The sequence below is a fragment of the Eumetopias jubatus genome, unplaced genomic scaffold (genome assembly GCF_037043125.1).
Source record: "Eumetopias jubatus isolate StellerSeaLion01/CBP00866 unplaced genomic scaffold, mEumJub1_p1.0 scaffold_12, whole genome shotgun sequence".
In the NCBI taxonomy this organism is placed as follows: Eukaryota; Metazoa; Chordata; class Mammalia; order Carnivora; family Otariidae; genus Eumetopias; species Eumetopias jubatus.
The window spans coordinates 65,448,241-65,467,051 of NW_028274818.1; the positions used below are offsets into that span (position 1 = coordinate 65,448,241).

Here is an 18,811-nt window from a genome sequence, read left to right on the forward strand (position 1 = left end):
TGCACTGTCTTTTGATTTATGATTTGAGTCTGTTTCTTGAATTTACAGATTGAAAATTCATATCACAAAGATATAAAGGTAACAAATGCCACTCTGGGGCTCATCCGCACACTTACTCTTTTTCTCTTCCCCCACAATTTTTAATAGGATTTTTTTTCTTAGTATTTAAAGCAACTTGAAAACACTTATGGTTTTAGGTGAATTCGCTGTAGATAAATGTATGACTCTATTTTATGGAAAAATAGATCGTGAAAATAGTCTATGAAAATCCCCCCCTTTTTTTACATTTACAAAAAATAAAAAGAATATCAGTGATACATCATTAGTAGTAATATAGCCATTAAAGTCATTTCCATTTTCTATCTCTTGCTCTTCAGAAACTTATTAGGACTTCTTTTCGTCTCCATTTCAGTACGGTACGTGTAAAGTCCTTCTATGTTGCAGAAAGGGGCTCTTTAATGTTGGATAAAGGGAGTGTTTGATGTTGTTGCTTTCTAAAGAAACATTTGAAAGACTATTCCTTTGCATATTTGTATGTTCCATTTTAATGTCACTAAAGTGCTTTCGTTTTCTCAAAAGAAGGACATCACCTGAAATACACATTTCGTATAAAAAGAATAAATTGCTGGGCGCCTGGGTGGCTCAGTTGGTTAAGCGACTGCCTTTGGCTCAGGTCATGATCCTGGAGTGTCAGGATCGAGTCCCACATTGGGCTATCTGCTCAGCAGGGAGTCTGCTTCTCCCTCTGACCCTCTTTCCTCTCGTGCTCTCTATCTCTCATTCTCTCTCTCAAATAAATAAATAAAATCTTTTAAAAATAAAAAAAGAATAAATTGCTAACATTGATTTTTTTTTTTTTTTTGAGATAATGGTTTCTATAGACCCATGTTCAGGGAAGCCCAGTAGAAGATTATATTGAGTCATTTGGCCCTAAAAGCCTTGAGTTATAAAAAGAACTAACAGGATCAGTAATATTTATGCATAGCACATTATCAGAGATGGCTGGCTGGAGCTGGAAATCGCATTAAGTATTTTATGCCATCAATCAGATAAATGACATCACAGGCAGAGCCTTCAGCTTCCAGTGACCTGCTCCTAGCAAGTCACTGACATCTGCATGTTAGGCCCACAATGCCCACTTATGTCATCACCTACAGCTTGTCCATCAGGCCAACTCACAGGTTAACTTCTTTGAATGAACCTGCTGCTTCGTGGGGGGGGCGGGGGGGCGCCTTTTCTTCCTAGTGTGGCTTGACCAACTGATCCCCTTCTCCCTACACCGTGGAGTCTCTTAACTCCTAAATGGCAAGGGGTTTTGTTTTTGTCTTCGTTCCTAAATAAGGGGTGGGGCGGAGGCAGCATAGAAATAAGTAGAGGTGGGGGTCAGGAGATTCTAGCCAACTTTTTCTCCAAAGGGCCAAATAGTAAACATTTTAGACTTTAGGGTCTGTTGGAGCTACTCATTTCTGCGGTTGCAGCAGCCCTACAGGGTATGTGGATGAATGGGCTTGACTGTGTTCTGATTAAATGTTATTTACAAAAAGTAGGCAAGGGGCCTTTGGCCTACTGCCCATAGTTTGCCAACCTCTGCATATTACAAAGTAACATATCCCTAAGAAACTGGCTCCGAGATATTCCAGAAGAGAAGTCCTTAAAATATTGTGAGCAGTAGAGCATAATTTCATAAATACATATAGTGTCTCAGAGGAACCAAGCTTACTGCCCATTTTGATGTTAAGAGTTGGCATCAGGGGGCTCCTGGCTGGCTCAGTCGGTAGAGCATGCAACTCCCCATCTCGGGTTCTTGAGTTCATGGCATCAAATATATTTTGCATCTCACACGTTCATTTCTTAAAAATTGCTGGTGAATGGAAAAAGAAGTGGTGGACCAGCAGCATCTGTTATAAAGCAAACGCCAGCACTCATGATTAAGCAGAGTGGGGCTGTGCGTGATCATTTTACAGGTGCCCTCCGGGGACATGGAGCCGAGAGCCGGGTGGGTACAGAGGGCCTGGTTTCCAGTCCGTGCGCTCTGCGTCAGACCCCGGGCCTGGGAGTCAGCCCTGGGCTGTGGGAGAGCTGCTCAAGTTTCAGATGTGTGTGTTTTGTTATCATCTGCTTAGAGTAAAAGTATTATTCTGTTGTAACAATTCTGATGATTAATTGTGATGGTTTTTTTCTGTAGGAATTGGATAAACCTATAATAGAAATTCAAGTGCCTGTTGAGTAGAATTGGCCTTTTTACTGTTCCATGTGAACTATCTCCGACAGGTTGTCCCTGCAGAAGGACTGGTCTCTATATTAAAGAAGAGGAATGAGGGTGTAGGAGACAATCCTGCCCAGATGCAGCAGAAACCATCGAAACGAAGAGTGAGGTTCCAGGAGATCGATGATGACTTAGATCAAGGTAAAGCACCTGGGGTGGGGGGTCCGTCTAGCACTGAGCTGCTTCTCTGGGTCAGCTGAGAGTATGTTTGGTAATAGGGTTTGTAAAAAGAACATGTGTACTTCGTTGCTTTATTATATTCTGTAAAGGAACATGTAGAATCAAATGATCATCAGCAATTCTGTTATTCCTTAGCATTTGGTTCAAATAAGTGAGCAAGTCGTAAACTTCAACTTCTGGCCTCCCTATCTCAACTGACGGTCCGCTTGGAGCTCATTTCAATTTCCTGTTTAATACTTTTTTTTTTTTAAGTGAGCCTGCTATTGTCTTTTTTTTTTTTTAAGTGACCATTAATACTCCTTTGTAGGTCTGAGAAATATTTCTGGATTACAAGGATATTCGGATATTCTCTGGTGATTTTTTTTTTTAAGTATTTTAGCTTTTATTTTATTTATTTTTTAAAGATTTTATTTGAGAGGGAGTGAGAGTGAGAGACAGAGAGAGCACAAGTGGGGGGGCAGCAGGCAGAGGGAGAAGCAGACGCCCTGCTGAGCAGGGAGCCCAACAAGGGGCTCCATCCCAGGACCTCAAGATCATGACCTGAGCCACCCAGGCGCCCCCCTCCGGTGATTTCGTCATAACTCTACAGGAGAAAGTGCCTCGCAGCGCTGTAACACTGCTGCTCACCTTTGACCCCTCCCTCCTGGGCCTGTATGTGTGTGGGTGTGGGTGTGGGTGTGGGTGTGGTGGTTGCTAGGGCTACCCGAGGCCTAGGTCAATAAGGGTGAGAAGAAATACAGCCAAGAGCTTTTCAGGGGGCTTCTCAAGTTTATAAAATAACAGCACTGCTAAAATAACAGAGTAAACATACCTGTGCTTTCTAGGCACATAAAGTGACAGCAGTAGAGGTCTCTAAATTTCTACAGAAGAAAGCTTCCAATTTACAGTTATAAAGGAGCCTTGGAAACGATCCCTTCCCATCCCTCCTTTTACCTCTGCACCCAGGCTTCTCCAGAGTGCTTGGTTCTCTGCACGAATGGCACTGAATCGTTGCTTACCAAGAGGAGCCCCGGATGTACAGATGATGTTCCTACGTACTTGGTGGCCATCACATCTTAGCCCAGTCACTTAGCTTCTGCTCGGCAGCCACCTGTGCCTCGAGGCCTCCTGGTTTAGCCACGAAGCTCTAAACAGTTTCAACACCTGTCGATAAAACAAACAAGACAAATGTTTATTTTAAATAGCATATTGAATGTTCACATAGAAATATAGGATTATGAAGAAAAACATGGAAAACTACATGTACTAGATGGTTAACATAGATGAGGGGATGGGAGTGCATGATGCCAAAAAAAACAGAAAAGACGGTGAAAAAAGCTGAACTGACCAAAAAAACAAAAACCAAAAAACCCCAAGAACTACAGTAATGATATTATACTTATTCATTTGTAGAAAAATATATTTGCATGGATGCATATAAATTATCAAACCTATTGACTTAAAATTTATTAAACTAAATTTGTAAATCATAGAAAGTATAATTACATAGTCCTATTTTTTAAGGTTTTTTTTAAAGATTTTATTTATTAGAGAGCAAGCATGCACACAAGCGGAAGGGGGGTGAGAGAGAGGGAGAAGCAGACTCCCCACTGAGCAGGGAGACTGACTTGGCGCTTGATCCTAGGACCCTGAGATCATGACCTGAACCGAAAGCAGACGTTTAACCAACTGAGCCACCCAGGTGCCCCTACATAATCCTATTTATATAAGAATCCTGGGGCACCTGGGTGGCTCAGTTGGTTAAACATCTGCCTTCGGCTCAGGTCATGATCCCAGGGTCCTGGGATCGAGCCCCACATTGGGCTCCCTGCTCAGTGGAAAGCCTGCTTCTCCCTCTCCCACGCCCCACCTGCTTGTGTTCCCTCTCTCACTGTGTCTCTCTCTGTCAAATAAAAAAAAAACAGTAAGAATCCTTAAACCTGTGTCTTTGATCTGGAAGGATACACACCAAAGTGTATTTGCCTCTGGGGTGGGAGGGGAATATGCTTGAGTAGGAGAAAAAGAGTCCCTTAGATTCTTAGATGTTTTTGTGTTTGAATTTTTACAGGAAGAATATATTCACGTAATCCTGTAAAATCTTCCCCAAAAGTCTATTTTGTTTATATTATGTTTTACAAAATGTGGGGGTTTTTTATCATAAAAGTAATATATGTTAATCATGAAAAAACTCATGCAGTAATGGGGCACCTGAGTGGTGCAGTCCAACTCTTGGTTTCAGCAGGTCACGATCTCTGGGTTGTGAGATGGAGCCCCATGTTAGGCTCTGCATTCAGCAGGGAGTCTGCTTGGGATTCTCTCTCTCCCTCTGCCCCACCACATGTGCATGCTCTCTTTTATCTCTTTTCTCTCGCTCTCTAAAATAAATAAATAAAATCTTAAAAAAAAAAAGAAAAAAAACCTCGCACAGTCATGAAGTAAAACAGTGTCAAGTCTTCTGATCTTCCCTTGAGGGTTTCCCCCAAGTACTAATTGAAGTTTCTTACCATCTTTTCAGGACACATTGTGTATATATGTGTGCACATGTGTATAGACACACTGACACATACGTGTTTTTGGTTTTAACACAAATGGGTTCATTATACTGTTATGTCACTTCTTTTTCATTTAACCATCGATCTTGGATGTCTTCCTATGAGAGAACATATTAAACTTACTTCATTCTGTTAAACAATTGCATGTTATTTCATTATATGAATGTCCCATGATTATTTAACTGTTCCATTATAATTGGAATAACTGAGTTATTCTCAACTTTATGCTCTAACAGACTTTGTCAAAGTGAACATGCCTGTAAATATGCTAGTTTGTGATGTGCTAATCTATAGGCTGATTCCCAGAAGTGAATTTGTTGGACTAAGTGATAGGGTCCAGCTGCCCTGAGGCGGTCCTGGCTTATACCTGTTGTCTCAGCTTTGTCCCCGCACACTCCCTCGTCCTCAAACATGTCCCAGTCAGGAGGATAATTTTTTTTTTTTAAAGATTTTATTTATTTGACAGAGACACAGCAAGAGAGGGAACACAAATAGGGGGAGTGGAGAGAGAGAAGCAGGCTTCTCGCTGAGCAGGGAGCCTGATGTGGGGTTCAGTCCCAGGACCGTGGGATCATGACCCTGAGTTGAAGGCAGATGCTTAACAACTGAGCCACCCAGGTGCCCAGGAGGATAAATTAATTTAAAGTTTTAATAGATACTGCCAGATCACCTTCCAAGAAGGTTCTGGTACTTTCTTATCATGCTGATCATAAAACTTTTCAGTCTTTTTCCAAATTTAAAAATTTTTAAATTATGAATGATCATTAAGGCTTTCCAACCAAAGAATAGCTATTTTCTTTTTTTTTACATACTAATTTTTAAATTATTTTTATTGTTATGTTAATCACCATACATTACATCATTAGCTTTTGATGTAGTGTTCCATGATTCATTGTTTGTGCATAACACCCAGTGCTCCACACAGAACATGCCCTCTTTAATACCCATCACCAGGCTAACCCATCCCCCCACCCCCCTCCCTTCTAGAACCCTCAGTTTGTTTTTCAGAGTCCATTGTCTCTCATGGTTCGTCGTATAGCTATTTTCTAAATATAGAGAGACTGATACATTTTTATTAAAAACAGTCCTGCTTGTTTTTAAGCAAAATAAAAAGAAATCACTGTACTAGCTAGAACATCACTGTTTCACTAAATGGTAAGAGTAAAATTGAGTAATGGCACCTGGGTGGCTCAGTGGGTTAAGTGTCTGCCTTCAGCTCAGGTCATGATCCCAGGGTCCTGGGATCGAGTCCCACATCAGGCTCCTTGCTCAGTGGGGAGTCTGCTTCTCCCTCTGCTTGCCACTCCCCCTCTTTGCTTTCTCTCTTTCTCAAATAAATACAGTTAAAAAAAAAAAAAAACAAGGGGCACCTGGGTGGCTCAGTTGGTTAAGCAACTGCCTTCAGCTCAGGTCATGGTCCTGGAGTCCTGGGATCAAGTCCCGCATCTGGCTCCCTGCTCAGCAGGGAGTCTGCTTCTCCCTCTGACCCTCTTCCCTCTCATGCTCTCTGTCTCTCATTCTCTCTCTCTCAAATAAAAAAAAAAAAAAAACGAGTAAAATTGAGTGAGATGCAAAAGTGATCCCACCCAAAGACAATTTTTTATTGTTTAATATCAAATTGACCTTGCTTTAAGGTGAGCTCATGATGTGAACTCCAAAGATACTGTAATATTGAGATTGTAATTTGTACCCTAAAATAAGGCTCTGAGCACATCAGAGAAGTACTGCCCTTCTTTTCTTTTTTAATGGAAGTGATTATATTCGTTGTATAAATGAGCTAGTTTTCATTTTAGCATTGACAGGCTCCACAGATGTATGTGTCTGTGGTGACTAACAGGTGTTTGTCTGTGGTGACTAACAGGTGTTTGTCTGTGGTGACTAGCCGGTGTGTGTCTGTGGTGACTGACAGGTGTGTTGTGTCTGGTGACTGACAGGTGTATGTCTGTGGTGACTGACAGGTGTGTGTGGTGACTGACAGGTGTATGTCTCTGGTGACTGACAGATGTATGTCTGTGGTGACTGACAGGTGTGTGTCTGGACACTGACAGGTGTGTGTCGTGACTGACAGGTGTGTGTCTGTGGAGACAGGTGTGTGTGGAGACTGACAGGTGTGTGTGCTGACTGATAGGTGTGTGTGTGGTGACTGACAGGTGTGTGTGCTGACTGACAGGTATGTGTCTGTGGAGACTGACAAGTGTGTGTCTGTAGTGACTGATAGGTGTATGTGTGTGGTGACTGACAGTGTATGTGGTGACTGACAGGTGTGTGTCTGTGGAGACAGGTGTGTGTCTGTGGAGACTGACAGGTGTGTGTGCTGACTGACAGGTATGTGTCTGTGGTGACTGACAGGTGTGTGTCTGTGGTGACTGACAGGTGTGTGTGCTGCCTGACAGGCGTGTGTCTGTGGTAACTATCAGGTGGGTCCCGTGCAGTCCTCACGTGCACTAGCTTTCTGTCAGTGACTCCAGCCCCTGGAGGACTCAGGTTAACTAGAAATGTCTACTTACTGTGACCAGCGAGAAGACAGCAGACACTGGGATTTCCATTTTGCACCAATTTAACCTTACTCTGTTCTCATGTTTGCAGATGAAGTTGGAAGTGGTTCCTGTATTTTACTGGTCTTGCTGTGCATAGCAACGGTTTTCCTGAGTGTTGGAGGAACTGCATTGTACTGTACTTTTGGTGACATGGAGTCGCCCGTTTGTACAGACTTTGCGGACAACATGGACTTCTATTACACTAAGTTACTGCAGGGAATGGCGGAACTGAAACACTGGGTCTACCTCTCCTAGCAGCACTCAAGAGGCACAGGCATGCTGGCAGTGAGAATCAAAGAGTGAACCTTTCTAAACGGCTTTTATTTTCAGAGTTCTGTAACATGCATCCCCTCTCCCCAGCGAGGAGCCCTGGACTTCCAGAAATGGCAGCTTGAAATGGTAATCCAGAGGAGCTCTCAGAATAACCCTGAGCACTGTGGATGGAAGGAATGGTCTTTGGAGAGCACATCCACCCACTCCGTGCTACTTCCTAGGGGAGCGAGCTACGCCCAGCAGAATCTCAAGGGCATTGTTGGAGCCCCACCATTTTTAGCTGCCTTGTCGAGCTAATGGTTAAAGGACACTTGGTTTACATTTGTTGGTCCAAAGACATTGCTTCCAGCCATCATGCAATAAGTTTGTGTATAATCAAAAGGAGTTACCTTATGGTTTCATTGTCTTTTTTTAGTTAACCTTGGGAACTGTGTAATTTAGGCTTTGTACATTATTTCTGGATTCTGTTCTTCATCTGTGAAATGATTGTGTGTGTGCGCATGCACGCGCATGCATGCATGTCTGTTTTAGATGGTTATCATAAGCAAATACCCGACCCAGAATAACAAAGATGATCTTTATTTGAACCTGACTATAGATGTTTGGGCACAAATAGAAGGCTTAACTGTGGAACAGATGAGTGGTAGAAATCTCGGCCCTGAAATCAGACACTGTGATAGATCTGTGACAATTAATTTGATTAACTAGCCAGAAATTAATCATAAGCCTAGTGGTAAAGAGGAAAAACTAAAGAGCTCCCTCTAAGTCTCAGGCACCCAGCTTCATCATGGATTCAGTGCTTCCTGAAGAATGTTGAGTGCTGGACTCACTTCTCAGTAGGTGAGCACCTGTTAGTATGTTCTGAGAATCTAAGAACCAGAATACAAAGATGAAGAAGATATTGGTTCCTGCTCTAGATGTTTTAATTCTGGTCTTATGTAAAATAAACTCCTACTTTGGCAAATGAAATTAAATCACGATATATAATTCAGTATTAACAAATCACACATTCAGCTGTTTGAATGTGCATTCACATCATGGGCTTGATTTAGACCTCTTATGGGGCCGTTCAGCGAAAATTCAATCAATCATATCTTAAATAGGTAAGTGTGTGATTTTTGTTTCAATCTGTCGGTTTGGTGGCATTTCCTTTTCTAAGGTACAGTGGTCTAACATTTAGAAAGCCTTGCTTTGGCTTTTTATAGCATAGGCAGCCTTTTAACAAAAACAGAACACATGAATTCTAGTTTTTTAGCAAGTGACCATTATTTCATGTTTTTTGTTAGGATCGTTTGAAAGAAAAAGGGAGAAATTACTTTCTAGTTGTTACTGGCTGGTACAGTACCTCCTGGTGTGTTTCTGCTATTTATTTAGATTATATGACTTTTAAAGGGCTTTTTATATAAGTTGGAAGTCTGTTGTTGAGCATGCGTTCGGTTATCCCAATGCTATGTATTTAATTGCTATGTACTTAGTGTTTTGATTTTCTATAATTTTGGTTCAGTGTATTTTTAGGTTTGTTAATTTTTAAGTTGATGTTTTATTTTCACTTATAATACTGTTTGACTTGTCTCTATCATGTCACCATAAACTGTAATATTTTCAATAATTATAGATCAAAGATATTTATTTAGAAGTGTACAAGAGAGTGAAATTTAGATTCCTTATACTTAAGGCTGATTTTATTAGAGGATTATTTTAATGTTCTATTATAAATTTTAAGAATTTGTATTCAGATGGTATGTAAACTATGTAAAATGTTGATGGTACTATCTCACGTGGTTCTAGAAAAGATATTCTACCCAAATCCGCTGTGAGGGGCATCCCCATCAGAGACAAACCTCTTCTGTTTAACCCTCGTGATTTCTAGTTACAGGAATTTGGTGGTGGGGATTTCTGCCAGTTTTATGTCAAGATAAATCAGAATTTCCCTCCTGTTCACCTCTTTTAGGTCACTATTGAAGTCCTAAATAAACCATAGTGTCACATTTGCTGAAACTGAAGATCTCACACTGGAGCACAAGGACTGAGACAGAATATGGGGTTCTCAGGGGCCCAGGGAGTGTCAGACAAACTGTGTGTGTTCTCATTGCTTCCCAGGGAGCGTGAGGTGAGCTCAGGAGCATATTGATATCTTGACTTAAAATAAGCATGAAATCTCAACTAGAAAAATTAGGGCAACTTTAAAAAATGGAATAGTCATTTATTGCATGAATTGGAATAACTCCATCTGGTGATAAAAAAAATTGTTATCTCACGCGTAAAAAATTCATTCCAGTTTTACTACAATGTAATTTTTTCTGCCATTTGAAAGTACTGACAACTATTTGTAACTAATCTTCCCTAAGAACTGTATTTGAGGGTAACAGATAAAGCTTGTAATTTAAAATGACACCAACACAGCGTCTCAGAGAGTTTATTTGAACCCTGGGGTGCTGAGAAAAATTGCTTTAAAGCGACAGTGTGAAATGCTTTGAGAGGTTGGTCTGGCCCCACAAGCAGACGGCCGTCTATTTTGGGAAGTCTAAGAAGTCCCTACGTGAAAGCTCTTCTGGTTCTAAAACCCCTCCCCTATCTGCCTGATACAGTAACTGAAATTTACTCTAAAAACTCATACCTTCGGATTTAAAAATCAAAATCCACTGGGCAGTGACTCTGTGTATTATGCCGAGAGGATTTGAAATTTGAAAGCAGGCCCTGTTTTGAAAGGACAGGTGTGAATTGGGGCATGCTGGGGCAGCGGTGCGGAGGGGGTAGGAATTGAGAAGCCAACGAGGGAAGGTGGGGAAAGAACAAAGAAATCCTTTGGCTGTTAACCCGCTTTGCTGAGAGGCTGGCCCAGTTCAAGGAGAGACTGATTTTTGTCTTCCCACTAATGTGACCTGCCTAATTTGTGGATTTCTATGGGTTTAAGTAATATTAATGCACCCTTGTATACTTCCCCGTGCAGTGTATATAGTATTTTCACATGTATTCATGTGATGGTTACATCATGAAACACACATCGCTCAGTGCAGGTTTGTATCTCCCCAATCCTGTCTGCTTTCCATCCTGTCACATTATCTCCACCCTCGAAAAGAATGAGAGCGATCTCATTGATCGGTTGACAGTGCAAATTCTAGTGCCATCTGCTGTTTTAACAACCTCTCAATAAAGATCGACATTTATCGAGCCTCATGCACTAGCCCTGTAAAAACTAGGGTAAATTAAAAATGTCCTGAAGGATTCTACGACAGTTTAACTCTCTCTGAGTTTAGGGTGCTGAGAGAAAAGGCATCTCTTCTCCCTGGTTCTAATGGGAGTAACTGCTAAACTCAACTTTTTGCCTGTTGCTCTAAGATCAGGGCAGAACCACGAGCAGTCTGCCACTGTCTTGCACCTTGACAAACGTGTGTGCCTGCTGTGTGCCTAGAGCTGGGTGCTGGAGCTCCAGGAACAAGAAATCATAGCAGCTTAAAGAAGTTAGTGTCTGGTGAGATACATGCATTTGTGAAGGAGGAATCAAAATGAAGAAATTGAGGGTCATGCTACCCATGGGAGTAGAAAATTGAGTTCATTCTCTCCTACCAGGTGTCATGCACTGTAAAGAACAAAAGTAAAATTCTAGGGGCTCTTGGGTGGCTCAGTTGGTTAAGCATCTGCCTTTGGCTCAGGTCATAATCCCGGGTCCTGGGATCGAGTCCCGCATCGGGCTCCTTGCTCAGCGGGGAGTCTGCCTCTCACTCTGTCTCTCTCTCTCCCTTTCCCCATCACTTGTCCTCTCTCTCTCTCTCTCAAATAAATAAATAAAATCTTTAAAAATAAAATAGAATAAAAATTTTATTTTTTTAAAGTAAAATTCTATCTAGGCTTCCTGCATAGCAGCATGATAGACAGGAATCTTTTCTCACAACCTAAGTTCTGGTAATTACTACTTTTCACTTCTAGTTAGTGTTTGTGGCATTAGTAGCCAGTGGGCTTTCCAGCAGTAGAAAGCTTCTCCCTAAGAACCTTCTTCAAAACTGAAAGCCTGAATAGCACAAGTGAAAACCTCACAAAACTGCAGGTCCAGAAGCTTCCTCAGTAAAATCTATCAATCATTTAAGTGAGAAATCATATCCATCCTACAAAACACCTCAAAAAGGAGAGTGTTTCATGGGACGAGATTACTCCGAGACCAAAACCAGACTAGACAATAAGATAGCTAAAGACCAGTATCATTCGTGAACTTAGACACAAAATCCCTAACAAATACTAGTTGATCCAATCTAACAATATACACAAGAGGTAATACAGCATCACGGCCAATTGAGATTAATCCCGGGAGTACGATGTTGTTTTCACATTAAAAAATTACTCAATATAATTCACCATTTTAACGAAAACCATACTACTATACCAATAAATGCATGTGATTCATATACCATTCATGATAAAAACTCTGAGCAAACTAGGACTTCCTTAACTTGATCAAGGGCATTTCTGAAAAACCCACAGCTAATATCAAATACCTAGTTGAAAAAGACAAATGCTTTTCTTCCTCAGGTCCACAACAAGGCAAAAATGTTCATTCTGACCACTTCTGTCCAGTGTTGTACAGGATAACCTACTATGACAAGGCAAGAAATAAAAGGCATACCGACTAAAAAGGACAAAATAAGACTTTTTGCCAATGACATGATTGTTTATCAAGAAAACCCTAAGGAATCTGTAGAATGCTATTAGAATACGTGAGTATAACGAAGTCATAGGATGCAAGGTCAATATACAAAAAAGTCAGTAGTATTTCTGGGTACCAGCAATGAACCATTGGAACATGAAATTAAAAATCACGAATAAAAGAATCAAAATTCACTTCATTCACAATAGCACCCAAAACACGAAAGACTCTCAAATTTAACAAAATATGTGCAAAACCTGTGCAAAGGAAACTATAAACCATTGCTGAAAGAAGGAGACCTAAATAAGTGAGGAAATACAATCTGCTTGTGGAGTAGAAGACCCCATATCATGAAGATGTCAGTTCCCCCCAGATCTATCCGCAGACCTGACATCACCTCAAAGTCCCAGCAGTGTCTATAAGTGGACAGGACAATTTTAAAATTCATGCAGAGATGCAGGTGACTTAGAAGATAGCCAATGAGGGGCGCCTGGGTGGCGCAGTCGATTGAACGTCGGACTCTTGGTTTCGGCTCAGGTCATGATCTCACGGTCATGAGATCAGGCCCCATGATGGGCTCTGCGCTCTGTGCTCACCTAAGAGTCTGCCTGAGATTCTCTCCCTCTCCCTTTGCCCTTATCCCTCGAGTTCTCTCTCTCACTTTCAAATAAATAAATAAATCTTAAAAAAAAAAAGAAAAAGAAGATAGCCAATGAAACCATGAGAACAAAATGGCAAGACATGTACTTCTTGATTTTGAAATGGAGTGGCACAGTAACCAAATGGTGTGGTGTGAGGACAGTTCAGACATGCATCTGCGTGTGCGGGCACCAGTGATCCTCTACAAAGGCTCCAAGATAATTCAGTGGGGCAAAGGAAAGTCTTCAACACCTAAGGCTAGAACAACTGCATGTCCCATTTGGAATAAAATACACTTAGACCTTTACCTCACACATAAAAATTAACTAGAAATAAATGGATCCAAATGCAAACACTAAAACTATAAAACTTCTAAAAGAAAACGAGAAAATCTTTGCAAACTTTGGGTAAGCAAAGGTTTCTTTTTTTTTTTTTAAAGATTTTATTTATTTGACAGAGTGACAGCGAGAGAGGGAACACAGCAGGGGGAGTGGGAGAGGGAGAAGCAGGCTTCCCCGCGGAGCAGGGAGCCCGATGCGGGGCTCGATCCCAGGACCCTGGGATCATGACCTGAGCTGAAGGCAGACGCTTAACGACTGAGCCACCCAGGCGCCCCGCAAAGGTTTCTTAGAACATGAAATATACAGACCATAAAAGAAAAACAATTTATAACTGAACTTTAAAAACTCGTACTTTTGGGGGGCACCTGGCTGGCTTAGATGGTAGAGCATGCGGCTCTTGATCTCAGGGTTGTGAGTTTGAGCCCCATGTTGGGTATAGAGATTACTTAAAATATAGTTTTTAATTAATAAATAAGTAAATAAAAACTTGTACTTTTGAATTACATAGTTAGGAAAATGAAAAAGCAAGCTGAGGAGCAGAAAAAATATTCACAATACCTTTACTGATAAAGGCCTTGTATTTAGAATATGTGAAGATCATACAACTCAATATTATGACAAACAATCCAGTTAAAAATCTTTGGACACCCTTTACAAAAGAAAATACACCAATGGGCACACGAAAAGATGTTGAATATCATTAGTCATCGAGAAAATGCAAATTGAGGGCGCCTGGGTGGCTCAGTCGGTTAAGCGACTGCCTTCGGCTCAGGTCATGATCCTGGAGTCCCGGGATTGAGTACCACATCAGGCTCCCTGCTCAGCTGGGGGTCTGCTTCTCCCTCTGACCCTCTTCCCTCTCATGCTCTCTGTCTCTCATTCTCTCTCTCTCAAATAAATAATCTTTAAAAAAAATGACTATGGATTTGGGAATGGATTCTTAGATATGACACCGATTCTTAGATATAACACCAAAAGCACAAGCAACAAAAGACAGATAAGTTTGACTTCACAAAAACTTTAAGATTTTGTTCATCAAAGGAAATTATGGAGAAAATGAAAAGACAAGCTATAGAATGGGTGAAAATACTTGCAGATCAAATATCTGGTAAGGGTTTAATATCCAGAATCTATACAGAACTTACACAATTCAACAAAAAAAATCCAATGAAAAATGAGCAAAGAGCTTGAATACACGTTTTTCTAAAGAAGATATATAAGTGGCCAATAAACACGTGAAAAGATGCTCAATATCCTTGATCATTAGGGAAATGCAAATCAAAAGCACAGTAAGATCAATGAAATGATACATACCACAACATGGATGAACCTGAACAGCACTACGTCATGAGAAATAAGCCAGACATGAGCAAATATTGTGTGATTCCACTTATATGAAGTGTGGAGAGTAGGCAAGGAAGTAGACAGGAAGTAGAACGTGGTTACCAGGGGCTGAGGGAAGGGGAAATGGAGTTATTGCTTAATTGTTAGTGTTTCTGTTTGGGTGCTGAAAAAGTTTTGAAAGTAGATAGTAATGGTGATGGTTGTACAACACCATAATGCATTTAATGCCACTGAACTGTACACCTAAAGATAGTTAAAATGGCAAATTTTAAAAAAAGATTTTATTTATTTGAGAGAGAAAGAGAGTAAGCGCAAGAGAGTACATAAGCCAGGGGGAAAGGCAGAGGGAAAAGCAGACTCCCCGCTGAGCAGGGAGCTCAATCATGACCTGAGCTGAAGGCAAACACTTAACCAACTGAGCCACCCAGGCGCCCCAAGGCAAATTTTAAGTTACACAAAAAATGAGGCACCTGGGTGGCTCAGTCCGTTAAGCATCTGACTCTTGGTTCAGGTCATGATCTCAGGGTCATGAGATCGAGCCCCGTGTCAGGCTCCACGCTCAGCACAGAGTCTGCTTGAGTTTCTCCCTCTCCCTCTGCCCCCGCCCCATGCTCTCTCTCTCTCTCAAGTAAATAAATAAATCTTAAAAAAAGAAAGAAAGAAAGAAAGAAAAATTTAAGCTACAAGGAGCCGGAGACTGTAAAGTGTTGGTAAGGATGTGGAGCAACCAAATTCTCACACACAGCTAGTGGGAATATGGAATAGTACAACCACTTTGGAACACAGCTTGGCAGTTTCTTATAAGTACGCCTCTCCTGGTCATGCGATTCCAGCAATTCCACACGTGGCTTCTTGCTTAAGAGAAATGAAAAGGTGTTCACACAAAAACTTTTACATATATGTTCATGGCAACTTTATCTATAATAGCCAATAAGTGAGAACACCCTAGTGCCCATCACTAATAGAATACCAGTCAGCAATAAAAAGCACAAACTTGTTAAATATACAAGCAATATGGATTAATCTCAAAATAATTATTCTGAGTGAAAGAAGCCAGCGACAAGAGAGTCCATATCATATGTTTCCATTCATATAAAATTTTAGAAAATGCCAATTAATCCATGGTGACAGAAACAGATCAGTGGTTCACTGAAGGGCAGAAGGATGGACTGCAGGGGTCACAGAGCAACTTTTAGGATTGATGCAACTGTTCCATAACTTGATTGTGGTCATAAGTTCATGGGTATAGGGGCGCCTGGGTGGCTCAGTCGTTAAGTGTCTGCCTTCGGCTCAGGTCGTGGTCCCAGGGTTCTGGGATCAAGCCCCACGTTGGGCTCTCTGCTCCGCGGGAAGCCTGCTTCTCCCTCTCCCACTCCCCCTGCTTGTGTTCCTTCTCTCGCTGTCTCTCTCTGTCAAATAAATAAAATCTTTAAAAAAAATAAGTTCATGGGTATATACATCTTTCCAAATGCATTGGGTTATACAATTTACATAGATACAGTTATGTACATAAATTATACCTCAATAAAGTTAATTTTTTAAAATTCCAATTTGTAGCTTCATGTCATCTCGAGGTGTTATGAGGGGCAAGGGAATCTGTACTGTCTATCTGAATACTTTATTCTCTTTCACTGCTGTTACTTCATTGGGCTACAGAGAAATGATGACCTCCAATTTGTGCAAGACTTAACTACTCGTGTGCCTGCTTATAAGGTGTTCCAATAAGGTCACTAGTTCAAAATGCCTTGATTTCACTCCCAATTCTGTTCAGAGCTTTTAGATCCCTCTAGGTCCTTTGGAAGTTTTGAGATGGTGATTTAAAACTATGCTTTTTCTCTACTCAGTGCAGCAGTCCAAGTTCCAAACCCAATCTAATTATAGATATTCTGTAAGGACAACCCGCTCTCCCTGCCTCTGGCCGAAATGCATTGATCAAAAGTGAGGTTTTGTGATTTTATTGTTTTTCTTAATTGCCTTGGATCAAGGGTCAGGAAGGAGATATGCACTCAGGGAGCAGAGAAGGCTCACATCATTCATTGGAATGACGACATCCCCTGGTTCTTATTTTCCGAGTACAAGATTAGGGGTTGACAGGATCCATATAAACTAAACAAAGAAGAAAAATGTCCTTGCCTACACTTTTGGTGTGGATAGGAACTTGGTCCAAAAGTGACTGTAAATACAGGCAATTTGCTTTTTTTCCCATTTAGATTTTTTTTCTCCATTGGAAAAACTAAATTGCTGGGATAGGAAGAGTAGTTTGGTCAACCCTGGAGAAGAGCCTCGGGATACAGGATTGTTTGGTGGTACAGACGAGCCAAAGAAGGGAGGTGGTGACTAGAGTTGGAATCTCGATGATAAATAAGATCACAGTAACTGGATGTTCAGCCTGGACATTAGTTTCCTTACCTATGTAATTTCTAAAATAACATCAAACTTTAAAATGTACAAAACATTCTGTTTTCCATTACTGAGAAAAGACAACGTGGATGTCTGTATTTGTTGGGTTGCAAAAGTTGGATGAGGTTGGATAGGGGTCCTTTGAAGCTGATCATGGAAGTAAGAGGTGGAATATACAAATGGATCCGTAGACTTGGAAGCTCCCACTCTACCCAAAGCTCCTCTTGAAGAAAAGGCCACCACAGGTGGTTCCTTCTCAACAAGTTGCTGTGTTTTGTGTTTCGTCACCCTACAGCCCTGGCCACAGTTGATTGGACTGGGGGAATGGTGCCCTAGCCTGTTGCTTTTCTGAGAACCTGAACATAAGGGAGGATCATGAACTGGACAGGAATGAGTTCTTTGGAGAGTGTTTAGTCTCCAAAACAACATAGAATCAGGAGTTCTAGTAAATGGTATCTGCCCCAAATAGATCATTTGAATTTGGGGTACAGAGCCTATGTCCAGTCCTGGCAATGGGAAGGAGCAGAAGTCCACCAGGCATCGGGGATCCATGCCAATGCCAATGCCAAGGCTCAGGCTCGAGTCCCACAAATAGCACAGCCTCTACGGTAGAGAGTCTCTAAGACCTACCCTGCACACATTCCAGGTCCAGAGGGCCTGGCTCTGGGGACTATCCTTTATCACAAGTGCTCCTTAAAAGAAGTGACCGAAAATTGGTCTATGCCCTGCGAATCCAGAGAGACCAGCTTCGCAACAGATCTTGTGCGTGAGCATTACCTGGCTGTGTCAACACTGACTCATTTGCTCTCTGGTGTCAGAAATGAAGCTGGAATCCAAGCAGCTTCAGTGACTTCCTTAGTGTCAAGATCAGCAGAGCGAAGGAAAGAGTTTCTACTTCTAAATAAGAAGTTGGGGGGTGCCTGGGTGGCTCAGTCATGATCCCAGGGTCCTGGGATCGAGCCCCACGTCGGGCTCCCTGCTCCGCAGGGAAGCCTGCTTCTCCCTCTCCCACTCCCCCTGCTTGTGTTCCTTCTCTCTCTCTGTCTCTCTCTCTGTCAAATAAATAAAATCTTAAAAAAAATAAAATAAACAAGAAGTTGGGAATATCTACAGGGCGTTTTTCCTGGGATTGCAACTGCATCCTCCCTTTGCTCTTTTTTACTCCATTTCTGCAAGGCCTCTACCCTGGGACATCTAGTGGTTAGCCATCCTCTGCTTGCTGAGGGACCCTGGGGGAGCCCGGTAGGAAGGCAGAGCGCTTCCCTGACAGACCCCATGTATACACTCGGTGCCTATGGGTGCCAGATGAAATACAGCATGCCCGGTTATTGCATGAGACCTACTGAAAAAGGACTTGTTTATCTGAAATTCAAATTTAACCGGGCACCTTATATTTTTCTTGCTAAATCTGTCAATCCTATCAGGACCACAGTGTGATACCAATGCCAACAACCGGGGGGAGAGGATCATTAGGGCAAGAGAAGTGAGGGGATTAGACCCAAGGAGCTCTGGGGAGCATCTCTCAGCTGCCCTTTGTGGATTCCCAAAGCATCTGCCATGTTGTGGGTCTGTAAACCGAAAACATGGCATCAGCACAACTGTGAGATCAATGTGTCTGCAAAGGGGCAGCGAATGGCCAGAACTTGGTGGCATTTGTGGTG

The 18,811-nt window shown here is 41.7% G+C and overlaps 1 protein-coding gene across 3 annotated transcripts in view; it reads left to right on the forward strand.

Annotated features, from left to right (window-relative positions):
• The window catches only part of CNST (consortin, connexin sorting protein), a 114,008-nt gene extending 103,821 nt beyond the window's left edge, over window positions 1-10,187 (forward strand). For all 3 annotated transcript variants that reach the window (XM_028111552.2, XM_028111553.2, XM_028111554.2), the window contains exons 10-11: window positions 2,272-2,407; window positions 7,564-10,187. In XM_028111552.2, the coding sequence (XP_027967353.1) occupies window positions 2,272-2,407; window positions 7,564-7,769 (342 nt within the window). In that variant the 3' untranslated portion in view covers window positions 7,770-10,187. The remainder of the gene's footprint in view (window positions 1-2,271; window positions 2,408-7,563) is intronic.
• Window positions 10,188-18,811: the final 8,624 nt, after the last annotated feature.